Source organism: Elephantulus edwardii, unplaced genomic scaffold (assembly GCF_000299155.1).
Source record: "Elephantulus edwardii isolate Elephantulus edwardi_28Jun2011 unplaced genomic scaffold, EleEdw1.0 scaffold00227, whole genome shotgun sequence".
Classification (NCBI taxonomy): domain Eukaryota; kingdom Metazoa; phylum Chordata; class Mammalia; order Macroscelidea; family Macroscelididae; genus Elephantulus; species Elephantulus edwardii.
In genome coordinates this window covers 3,795,148-3,808,585 of record NW_006399977.1, presented here as the reverse complement: position 1 = coordinate 3,808,585, position 13,438 = coordinate 3,795,148, and the positions used below count along the sequence as shown (strand labels likewise).

The window sequence follows — 13,438 nt, the reverse complement described above, 5'->3', positions numbered from 1 at the left end:
GAAGATGTGAGGCAATCTTCTGCCTCAAATAGGAAGTTTTCATAATGAGAAGATCATTTATGAATAGCAACTCTCAGTAGAGGGAAATGCACAGTTTAGGGGGAAAATAAGGGAAAGGGTATCATTTATTTCACCTTTGTCATGTTTTTCTTTTTTTATTATTATTGTTCATTTCAGTGAACATCTACAGAGATTTTGGAATTCCATTCATTCATTGTTGCACTTTTCTCCCCACCCACCCCACCCCCACCTTCACCCCCAATTCGCTCTGCTCCTCTCCTTGAAAAGCCAAAGACAAACTCCTTCATTTGTAAAATTTATTTTTGTGTTGCTATGTACTGTTGAGATGGAAACAACTGAAACCTGATCTTCCAGCAGGTTTTAGAGGCACTAAATTGCATGGTAGCTTTGTTGGTTTGTTGGTAAGAGGTACTGCCAAGCTGAAGGTATGCAATTTGAGCCCACCAGTTGCTATGGGAGAGGAAGATGGGCAGGCTTCTCCCATGTGATTTACTTCCTCCGAAAACTCACTAGAAGGTCGGCTATGGCTTGGTTCCAACAATACAGTGTGCAACAATAACTAATTTCATGTGAGGAAATTGTCCATCTTTCTCCTGAGTAGCAGGTGTTGTATTTAAACCACATGCCTTTGGATTGGCAGCACAACTCCTTACCACTGAGCCACCATGGCTTCCTATGTGTTAAATACGAAGTTTAAATGAAAATAGTAAAACAAACTCCACTAAGGATTAAAAAACAGTATTGGAAGCCCCTTGTATGCTTTATGTTCCTCTGATCCATTGCTCTCTCCTCATGGACATAGAGGTAGTCACTGTTGGGGGTTTTCTGTACTTCTGTTATCTATGAATATTCACCTATTATTAGTATTTGTTCTTTAAAGTATTTTAGAAATTCATGCAGATTGAAATCCTTACAAGTAGTGCCATGCTTCTTTTACTATGCAAAAATTTTTGACTGTGTGGATCACTACAAATTGTGACTCACCTTGAGAAGAATAGGAATCTTAAAACACCTGATTTTACTCATGTGAAACCCGTACTCTGACCAAGAAGCAGTCTTCAGAATATAGTAAGGAAACACTGAATGTTTCAAAATCAGGAAAGGAGTGCAACAGAGATGCATCCTCAGAGATGCGTCCTGTTTCCGTACCTTTTCAATCTATATGCAGAACTGATCATTCGAGATGCTGGACTTAATGTGGAGGAGTGTGACATCAGGATTGGAGGAAGACTCATCAACAACTTATGTTATGCTCATGACACAACCTTGCTCAGTGAAACTGAGGAGAACCTGAAGCATCTTCTGTAGAAAGCCAAGGATTGTAATCTTCAATATGGGTTAAAGCTCAACAAGAAGAAAACAAAATTCTCACCACTGGGCCAATTGGCAGCACCAGAATAGATAGGGAAGAGATTGAGATTGTTAACAATTTCAGTTTGCTCAGCTCCACAATCAATACTTTTGGTAACAGCAGGCAGGAAATCAAGGATGAATTACATTAGGGAAATCTGTTGTCAGGGACCCCTCCAGAGTGCTGAAGAGCAATAGTGTCAGTCTCAAGACTAAAGTGCACCTGATCTAGGCCATGTAGGCCATGGCCTTCACAACTAGTATGCATCATAGAGCTGGACAATAACAAAAGATGACAGAAGAAGAATTTATGCCTTTAAGTTATGGTGCTGGAGAAGAAAAGTATTGAACATACCATGGACTGCCAAGAGAACAAACAAATCTGCCCTGGATACGGTCAAATCAGGTTTCTCCTTAAAGGCAAGGATTCTGAAACTCTGTCTCACATACTTTAAGCATGTTACCACAAAAACCATGTAACAGTATCCTTGGAGAAGGACATCACACTTAGAGGGGTGGAAGGATAGCGTAGGAGAGGAAGTCCTTAGATGAGATGTATTGACACAGTAACTGGGGCAATTAGGCCAAGTATGTCAGAAACAGTGAGATTGCTCAGATAGAGCAGGGTTCAAAGCTATAGTGCATAGGATGCCTGTGAGTCAGAGTCAAATCAATGACACATGACAACAACAATCACATATTACATTCCATATTTTGTTCCTTCACCTCAATATTTTGATTGTAGTTTTCTAAGATGATATATGTAAATGTATCTTGTTCATTTTTAAGACTATTTAGTAATTAATTCACTGGCAGGGGAAAATACCATTAAGTTAGTATTGACTCTTAGCTGACCCTCCAGAGAGTTTTCAGAGGCAATTAATAGCATAAGATGAGATTGCCCATCTTTTTCCCAAAGACTCCTTGGTTGATTCAAACCACAGTGCATTTTTTTACCACTTGACCACCAGATCTGTGTTAGTATGCTATAAATATTTAATCAGTGCAACTGTTATTACTCATTTATTGCTTTTCATGTGGAAAGTTTTCATAAATTGTCCATGTATGGTGGTAAAGTCTATATTAACTCCAAGTTGGGAATTAAGTCTTTTATATATGGCCATTAGATTTTCCCAATTATCTTGTCTATCTTAATGATTTTCACATACTTGGCATTAGTTAATGAGAGAGCAAGGCTAAATGTTTCCTTTATGATTAGGTGAGAGGTGATGATGTTTTGAGATTCTGGGTCCAGTTGTGGATCCTAATCAAGATACAGCTACAGGCACTGAAGAGCCTGGTCACTGCAATTTTCTTTCATTGTTAATTTGATAGTGTAGTCAGTCACTTTACTCAGTTTTTTATTCTTCAGTCATCAATTTTTGCTTTATAAACTTATGCTACTACTCAATGTACAAAATTTAAGAACTGTCACTTAATGATAAATAAGGCCTTTTATCATTATTTAGTGAGCATTTTATTTCTAATAATTTATATCGTCTTAAATTTATTAGGTACAGCATTAATATTATTACTTCAGCTATTTTTTGATTGGCAAATACTGTATTTTTCATTTGTAGACTTTCAATCTTTATATACTTTTATATTTTAAGTATATACTACTAAAATTGTACATTCAACATGGTCTTCTGAGCTCTAGCAGTTGTAAGTTTTTAGTGTATGTATGTTTTTTATCTGCAAGTTTTTATTAGCATATTGTGATTCTGCAGAATTAGTTGCATATATTAATACATTTCTGACCTTCCAAGAAAGGATTTTATTCCTTATTCTAGATTATTTTTATACTTTATATGTTCTTCTATTACAATTCTTATCTCCTAGTTTTTCTTTTAAAGGACCAACTCCTATTACAAAGTGTAGAATTACCTTGCAAGAAACAATTTGGTCTTCATACTCAGTTCTTTTGAGCAGATCAACACTCAGATTAATGAATGTAATGACTACTTGGGCATAGACTGTTGACTAAACCTCATGAGACATGATGTAATCTATCATGCCATGTAGTAAGGCCCTTCAGAGCTCTGAATCCTAGGGTTCAGAGGAGCTTCCTGGTTATTCACAGGAGAGGGTTGTACTCCTCTTTGGGACATGAAACATGTTAGCCCTTTCCCTAAAACCACCTTATATGTGTTTTTATTTATATTCTTTCCATTTATAATCATAAATATAGTATATTCTCTATGAGATTTCTAAATTTTCACTTAGATCTAAAAGGATATTGTCATTAATCTTTCTGTTGGAATCCAATTAAAACAGGCTTAAATAAGTATGCAAAAATATTAGGGATTAAACTAGAATATAGAACCTCAAACAATATTAGAGATTGATTAACCACTCTTACTGTCTCACTTAATTCCTAGATTTCATCCTTGGGTTCTTTTTGTTTGATTCAAAAAAACCCCAAAATCATTGCTGTGGAGTTCATTTCAACTCATAGTGATACCCTGTCAAGTGTCTAAGGCTATAAATCTTTATGGAAGATGATTGCTTGTCTTTCTCCAGTGAAGCAGCTAGTGGTCTCAGACTGAACTCAGTTTTGGTTATCATGTTGACACCATCAGAGTTCCTTTTCCTTTGCTCACTCACTCACTCACTCACTCACTCACTCACCTTGAGTAAGCTCCACCTCATAGAGATCCTCCATTGGATTTCTTAAGCATCTTCACAGAAGGCAAATGTGTGCCTTTCTCCTGCGGAGAAGCCAGTATATTTAAAATGCTAAAGACGCAGTACTGCGGTTAGTAACCCAAGACTGTTTTTAAGACTATTTCCCCACTATTCAGGTTTATAGCTTCTGTAATGATAGTCTCTTTCTTACTAATAATCCCACTGAATTTCAGAATTTCCTTCAGTTGTACTGATTTGGCTTCCTTTGATAATTCCTGAATCTACATATGTTTTTAGGGATGTAAAATATGTTCTTGAATTTAGGCCCAGGGCCCATGTCTACCTTTGAAATCTAGGGTAGAATGATCTCCTTTCAAATAACTGACTTCTTGTTGCTGGAGATATTAAAACAGAAAGAAAAGGTTTGAATTAATTGAGTAAAACATTGATTGGACAAAAGTGTTTCTTATGTGGGCTTACTTTGCTTTTACAGGGACTTCTTGGAAATAGAGGGCCTCCTGGGCCTCCTGGTCTCAAAGGAACTCAGGTATGAACGATATATGTATCCAGTCAATATTTTTTATTTTCAATTAAAAATTTACACTTTATACATTTGTAGAAATTTAATTTTTGCTGAGAGAAAATACTGACTTTATATAGTTTTTACATTGTTGTTATATGCTGTCAAGTTGGTTTTGATTCATAACAACCCTATGTACAATAGCTCTGAACCCTGTTCTATCCTGAGCCAATTTCTTTGTCTCTGACACATTTACCCTCATAACCCCAGTCACTGATTCAATCCATCTCATCCAGGGTTTCCTCTCTTGTGCTGTCCCTCCACCCTTCCAATTATGATGTCCTTCTTCAATGACTAGTCCCTCCTGGCAATATGCCCAATGATGTCAGATGGAGTCTCAAAATCCTTAGCTCCAAGGAGCAGCCTAATTTCACCCTCTTCAGGACAGATCTATTTGTTTTCTTAGTAGTCTGTGGTATATTCAGTACTCTTCTCCAACACCACAACTCAAAGGCTTCAATTCTTCTTCTATCCTCCTTAGTCATTGCCCAGCTCTCTGATGCATAGCAAGTCATTGTGAAGACTATGGCCTTGATCAGACACACGTTACTGGTGTCATTGTTCTTCTTTACTCAAGAGAGGTTTCTGACAGTAGATTTTTCCAATGCAATTTGTCTTTTGATCTCCTGAATGCTTGTACCAAGGGTGTTGATTTGTGAAGTCAAGCAAGCTGTTAACAATCTCAATCTCTTCTCTATCCATCACAATGCTGCCAGTTGGCATGATGGTGATAATCTTTGTTTTCTTGATGTTAAACTTCAATCCATATTTGAAGGCTGCAGCCCTTGACCTTCTACAGCAAATTCTTCAGATCCTCCTTCATTTCAGCAAACAAGATTGAGTCATCTGCATAACTCAGTTTGTTTATGAGACTTCCCCTAATACTGATGCCACATTTCTTCTCGTATAGCCCAGCCTCCTGGATGATCTGTTCCACATATAGATTGAAAAGGTATGGAGATAGGATTCATCACTTTTCCTGATTTGAACCAGGCAGTGTTTCCTTGCTTTGTTCTGACAATTGTCTCCTAGTCCTAACAGAAGAAATCAAGATTTTAAGGAGCTAAACAGAAGATTTCAAAGAGAAGTACAGGCAGACAAAGCAATGTATTATAATGAAATGTACAATGAGCTGGTATTGGAAATTCAGCATTTCTTAAGCAGAAGGAACTCAACAACAAACTCAAGCTCTGAGTTGCAATACTTAAGGATGTTGTGAGCAGAATGTTGAATAACTCAGGAAACACCAAAAGGATATGGAAGGAGTGCACAGAGTCACTATATTAAAAAGAATTGGCTAACACAGAATTTCATGCAAAAATATATGATCAAGAAACAATGGTGATGAAGAAGCAAGTTCAAGCTGTGCTGAAAGAATTGGCAAAAATTGAGGCCCCAGGAATTGATGTCATACCAATTGACATATTTCAACTAATAGATGCTACGCTGGACACACTCACCAGGTTGTGCCAAGAAATCTGGAGGACAACCACCTGGCCAACTGACAGGAATAAATCCATATTTATTTCTATTTAAAAAAAAGGTGATTCAACGGTATGTGGAAATTATCAAACAATATCATTACTGTTAAATGCAAACAAGATTCAACAGAAAATTATTCAAAAATGACTTGAACAGTCATCAACAGTGAAATACTAGAAATACGAGTTGGGTTTAGAAGAGACCCTGGCACTGGAGACTTTATTACCAATGTCAGATGGATCGTGGCTGAAATCAAAGAGTACCAGAGGAATGTGTATCTCTGTTTATGTGACTCTTCACAGGCATTTGACTGTGTGGTTCATTACAAACTGTGGCTAACTTTGAGAAGAACCTAGTTTTTATTGTAGAAGATTTTAAATTACCATTTTATATTTGTAAATATTTAATGGCATTTGGAAGTTTTACAATGCTATTAAGTAAATTAAAGAGCTAAAGCAGATCTGACAGTATAGTCCATAGTTAGTTTTGCTGCTACATCAATGGTTGTGCTTCTTAAATGGTTTTGATCCAGCAGTGGCTTCTTGGGAGGAATATGATGGGCAGGCTCCTCTCATTGGTATTTATAGTCTCAGAAACCCAATCGAAGGTTGCTGTGAGTTTGAACCAACTCAGTGGTAGTGAGTGTGAGTTTTAAGGTTAATTATTTGTTTTATGTCTTTATTTCAATGGAATGTCTGATAAATCTGAACTTAAGAGTCTCATTTGTGTGTGTTAGAATTTATGTTTACTGTTGCGCTCATGTGAAAGCTATACTTAGATCAGGAGGCAATTGTCAGAACACCGCAAGGAAAGACTGTATGGTTCAAAATTAGGAAAGGAGTGTTTTAAGGATGCATCCTATTCTTTATCTTTTTGATCTGTATGCAGAACAGATCATCTCGGAGGCTGAACTTTATAAGAAGTGTGGCATCATGATTGGAGGAAGACTCATCAAAAATGTGAATTATATAGATGATAACATCTTGCTTCCTGAAACTGAGAAGGACCTGATGCATTTGCTGCAGAAGGTCAAGGACTGTAGTCTTCAATATGAATTGAAGCTTAATAGCAAGAAGACAAAAATTGGCAGCACTATGACAGATGGAGAAGAGATGGAGTTTGTTAACAATTTCAGTTTGCTCATCTCCACAATCTACACGCTTAGCATCAACAGTCAGGAAATCAAAAGACTAATTGCATTGTGCAAAGGCGCTGTCAGGGACCTATCCAGATTGTTAAATAGCAACAATATCAGTCTAAAGATGCACCTGATGCAGGCCCTGGTCTTTGCAATTACTTACTATACATCAGAAAGCTGGACAATGACTAAGAATGAGGTGTGGTGCTGGAGAAGAGTATTAAATATACCTTGGACTGCCAAGAGAACAAACAAGTCTGTCCTAGAGAGGGTGAAACCCAAGTTTCTCCTTGGAAGCAAAAATTTTGAAGCTTCATCTCACAAACTTTGGGCATGAGGTGAGGAGAGACTAAGTCCTTGGAGAAGGATGTCATGCTCAGAAGGGTGAAGGAACAGCACAGGAGAGAAAGACCTCTGATCAGATTAATTGACATGGTTCTCAGGGCAATCAGATTAGGTATGTTGGTGTCAGTGAGACTGGCTCATGATAGGGCAGGCTTCAGAGCTATTGTGGTTCTCCATCACTCATTGGCTACTCGACAGCACATAACAATCACAACATTTGTGACTATTTTATATTTGTGACTGAGTTAATTGTATTTTATTTGAATTATGAATTAAGCAAAAAGTTTACTAAAGAACAAGGATAGAATATATTACCTTACAGAAGTTTGTATACATTATCCAGATGTGATATTTTCAACTATTTATTTGGAAAAATTTATGTAAGAAAGTAAACAAAAAATAAAATTAAATTTAAAAAAGTATATCAGTATATTTAGTAAATATATCTGTACATGAAATAATTTTTAAAATTTCTTACAATATGTATGGACATGGTTTTATTATTACAAAACATATTTTCTTACTTTTTTCTATGTTCCACTTCAGTTTCTGTTCACTATACAGTTTTTCATCTCTAAAAGTTTATGCCATAGTTTATATCTTATGATATTATTTATAGCTAATTGAGCTCTAATAATATTGCACTTTTTGATTAATCAAGAATATAGTCTAGACATTAAGCCTAATTTAGATATGATCTGATTTATCTTTGTATATTTAGGGCTTATATTAGATAATAAATTTAACTGTTGAATGAATGAACTATTTAAATATGCCAAGAGTAAATATGTCCTCTATCATGAATTTTTAGTATGCCAATGTGTATTTATTTCCATAAGAACTTAGTAGGTGAGTTACTCTTAATGACATACAGCTATTGACCAAGAAGGTAAAGATTATGCTTAATTTATAGTTTCATTGAATTCTAATCCATATTTTGTTCCTCTAAACATTTTCACTACTAAATCTTTATTTTATATCATGAATTTTTTTTTTTGTTTAACTTTCTTAAGGGAGAAGAGGGACCAACTGGACCCTTTGGAGAACTAGGACCAAGTGTATGTGTCATATAAATAATTTTCAACAAAATTTTTTCTTGAGAACAACTACTTTGTAAGTCTTTTAAAAATAACATGATTCTAAGTTATAGTAAAGAACAATAATTGAAACAAACAAAAATTAAGTCTAAGAGTAGAAAATCCTTGAAACTAAAATAGACTTCTATTTTCTCTATTTTACTTCTTTCCAGTGTTCTTACTGATCTTAGTAATTGATGAAAACTTACTTAAGTATAATAAAGAATTAATTATTTTAGTCATTTTTGTACATATTCTGGGAAATTCTGTTTTCTAAGAACCACTTGTGGCACAGTGGTTAAGACATCTCCCTACTTAACCTGTGGTTAATTGCCTTCGAGTCAAGCACAGCTCGTAACGACCCTATGGACAAAAGGCCTGAAGCCTTTCTATAACTATCAACATTTATCAAACTTTATAGAGTTTCCAGAGGCATGTTGTTTAGGAAGTGGGTGCCACTCTTGCTTCCACTACTTTACCTAGAAAATGACATTCTATTCTGTCCATGCTTCAGTGGCATTTTGCTGAAGGCATCCACTGCTGACTAAGACATTGACAATTCTAGATTCTACTAGATTCTATCCTTCCTACAGGGTTGCTGTGAGTTGGAATCATTTGATTTTTGGAGTCCATTTGATTTTTGGTATTTTATATTTTTAAAAGTGTCAGTAAAATTAGAAAAGCTAATAAAATTTACTGCCATTTAGTATCATATGATAGTATATGAATTGCTATTTCTCATTATAAATATTATTTAATCACTGATGTATGCATGGCAAAAGTTTGCATTATCATGAAATAATTTATGAGTGTACTATTCCTATGTACTGATTAAATTTCTTTTAAAGAGACACTGCTAGACGTATAAAATCTGCCTAATTTTATTCAATATTTCTGCATTTGAGAACATGATAAATTTTTTCTTTCAATTCCTACTTCATTATCAGGGAGCTCTGGTGGTGCAGTCTGAAGAGAATTATGCTTATATCCCGAAGACTGCACTTTTCTGGTTGTTGGACTCTCTCTGTAAAAGAAATATGGGTATATCCTCCTTTGCCATTCATAGTCTCAGAAAACCTTGGAGGATCAGTCATGAGTGACAAAGTACTCAGCTGCAATTTTCACTGGTAATTTTATCTTCACATTTAATTCAGCACTGTATATTCGGATGCTGGATAATTTTGTTTCCCTTAAGATCATAGAAATATATTTTTTACTGTCTGCATAGGTGATTTCAAAGGGCACCTTAAGAAGACAAAGCAAAGTAGTAGAATGAAATGAGAAAACAGCTGGAGTTGGAGAATAAAAAGGAAAGAACTAACAGCATTTCTCAAACAGAAACTATTCAAGCCTCGAGCTGTAATATTGAGAGATGCTCTGGGTAAAATCTTGGATGATCTGGGAAACTTCAAAATAAGATGGAATGAATATGTAGAGTCACTGCCCTAAAAAGAATTGGTCAATACTGAAATATTTCAGGGGTACTATATGATCAAGAGCCAATGGTAGTGAAAGTAGAAGTTCAAGCAGCACTAAAGACACTGTGAGGGAGGGTGGGAATAAGACCTCAGGAATTGCTATCAATTGAAATATTTCAAATAGCATACCATCCTGGACTTGCTCAGCACTCTATGTTAGGAAATTTGAAGTACAACTACCTGTCCGACTGACTAAAAGAGATCATTTGTTCCCATATCCAAGAGAGGTGATCCAACAGAATGTGGAAATTATTATCAAATACTATCATTACTATCGCATCAAGAAAAAATTATATGCATGTGAAGATCCTCCAAAAGTGCCTATAACAGTAGTACATTGACCAGGAACTTCCAAGAGTTCAAGCTGGGTTTAGAAGTTGTGGCACTAGGGATATTATTGCGAAGGTCAGATGAATTCTGGCTGAAAGCAAAGAATACCACAAGAATGTCTATTTGTGCTTTATAAACTATGTAAAACCATTTGACTACCTGAATCATAACAAGCTATGGCTAACTTTGAAAAGAATGGGTACCATAGAAAAATTAATTTTGCTCATGTGAAACCTAGACCAAGAGGCTGTTGTATGAACAGAGCAAAAGAATATTGCATATAGTTTAAAATTTAAAAAGATATACCTCAGCATTGTATTTTCTGCCCATACATATTTAATCTCTATACTAAGCTATTTATTTGAGAAGCTGGTCTTTATGAAGAAGAATGTGGTATCAGGATCAGAGGAAAACTAATCAATAATCTGTGTTATGTAAATAATACAGCTTGTGTGCTGAAAGTGAGGAGGGCTTGAAGTGCTTGCTGCAGAAAATCAAAGAATACACACTTCAGTATAGATTGCATCTCAACATCAAGAAAACAAAAATTCTCACCACTTGAACCAGTAATCAACAGCATGCTAGATGGAGCAAAGATAGAAACTGTCAATGACTTCATCTTGCTTGAACCCACAATCAAAAGCCTTGGTACTCACAGTCAGGAAATCAGGAGTCGTATCGCACTGGGAAAGTCCGCAGCCAGGACCTCTCCAAATTATTAAGGAACAATGATGTCAGTTTGAGGACTAAGGTGAATCTGATTCAGTTATGATCCTTCCAGTTACTTGCTGTGCATCTGACAAAAGAACAATGAATAAGAATAACAGAAGAAAAAATTAAATCTTTTGAGCTGTGTTGTTGTAGAGGAATACTGAATATACCATGGTCTGCCAAAAGAGCAGAGATATGTCTTGTAGAAAGTGCAGTCAGAGTGCTCCTTGAGGGCAAAGATGTTGAAGCTTTGTCTCATATACTTCAGGCATGTTGATAGAAAAGACTCTTCCTTGGAAAGGGACATCATATTCAGAAAGATGAAGGGTCAGCGAAGGAGAAGACCCTCAACCAAGTGGAATGACAAAGTGGCAATGAGCGCTATTGTACCAGGAAGTGTAAGGATGGCTCAGGATAGGATAGGGTTCAGGTTTGTTGAACACGATAGGTCGTATTTGACTCAATAGCACTTAACGACAAAGAAAGTAAGAAAACCATGGTCACCTATAATCTTCTCAGTGTTTGGTTTTTTATTATTGCTTCTGTTGTTTTCCTTTTCCATTAAACAGTGTGTACACATTTCATATTATTGCAACTTGAGCTGCAATCCTCTCAATAGATTAGCCCTCTACCCAATTCCTATGTGATTTCTGTCTTTCCATTATCCTTCATTTCTGCCCATCTCGGGCTTTTTGAGCTGTGCTTTTCTACAACTGTTTTGCTTTTGGTCTCATTTGGTTCATTGTACTGAGTTCATACCTCGCTGGTGTAATTGTTCACTTTACAAGCCTATCTTTGAGATGTTGTTGACTAAAAAATTGATCCCTGGATCATGGGATTGTGGGAGTGGAGGAGGGAGGGGATTTAGTTGCAAGTTTGAAATATATATAAAGACTAGTCTCTGGGGTTCTATCAGACTCCATCAGATTTATTATTGTTGAAGATAATTTCAAGTCCTAGTACTGGACTAACTATGTCACATGAATCATCTCTATTACTTATAACAACACTGCAGTTCTTGTCTCATTTTTTTAAATGTAAAAATAAAGCTCTAACATACGTTCAAGCATAAATCTAATTTGACAGAATTTGAACAGGAGGACAAATTAGGATTCTAATTCTCATTGCCTTGAAATTTCTTGATTTCAAAGTGACTCTGAATGTACTCATACTATATATTAGTAAGATTATTTTCACAATATTCAATTATTGATATAATATTTAACATTTCATAAGATTTTAATGTATTTCATGTAGAAATGTTTGGGAGAAAGGTAGATCATCTCCTCCTTTGTGAGTTACAGACTCAGAAGGACAGAGGATCAGCTATGCATTATTTAGAAAGGAAAGGAATATTTTTTCTAAGGTTCTTACTAATTATTATAAATTAGAATATTGTCAATTTTTAAAGTTTTGTGACTATCATAGACAAATCTAAGACTTAAAACAGATATATTTCCCTATGTTCTCTAAACAACTTAACAGACAGGGAAATACACTTGCTTGAGTCTAAGGATTAGAAAGGGCCAGTCCTTGGAAAAAGACACCATGGAGAGAAAGACAGAGTGTTAGTGAAATAGAGGATGAACCTCAGTAATATAAGTTGACACAGTGACTCTAACAATGGGTTTGAGCTTACAGGAGTTTATGAAGATGACAGAGTTACTATTTGTTGTTCATACAGTTGCTATATATTTCATATGTTGTTGTTGATTGCCTTTGTGTTGAGTCAACTCATAGCGACCCTATGAACAAAAGGCCTGAAGCCCCTCTACAACCATTGACATTTCTCAAAGTACATAGAGTTTCTGGAGGCATGTTATTTAGGAAGTGGATGTCACTCCTGTATTTCATATAGTTGCATACAAAAAGGGCAAAAATAGTTACTGTATAGATCATATGGGAGCTCTGGTGGCCTAGTAGCAAGAAGCTGTACTGCAAAAGCACATAGTTCAAGGCCACTAGCTGCTCCACAGGAGTAGGATGGACAATCTTCTCCAATGAAATTAATTGCCTCTGAAAACTCACTGGAGGGTCAGCTATGGATCAGTTATAACTCTACAGTAAATAGCAACAACAGTTCATATGTTGTTGTTGTTATGATGTCCCGTCGAGTCACTTGCGACTCATAGTGACCCTATGTGCAACAGCCCTGAACTCTGCTCTGTCCTGGGCCAATTGCACTGTCTTTGACATACCCATCCCCATTACCCCAGTCACTGAATCAATCCACCTCATAGAGGGTCCAGTGTACATTCAATAGTCTTCTCCAGTACCACAGCTCAAAGGCATCAATTCT

At 36.0% G+C, this 13,438-nt stretch overlaps 1 protein-coding gene across 1 annotated transcript in view; it reads left to right on the top strand.

Annotated features, from left to right (window-relative positions):
- Positions 1 to 13,438, top strand: part of COL24A1 (collagen, type XXIV, alpha 1) — a 548,498-nt gene that overhangs the window by 247,986 nt on the left and 287,074 nt on the right. Inside the window, exons 21-22 of the mRNA XM_006898370.1 lie at positions 4,493 to 4,546; positions 8,558 to 8,602. Of these exons, the coding sequence (XP_006898432.1) occupies positions 4,493 to 4,546; positions 8,558 to 8,602 (99 nt within the window). The remainder of the gene's footprint in view (positions 1 to 4,492; positions 4,547 to 8,557; positions 8,603 to 13,438) is intronic.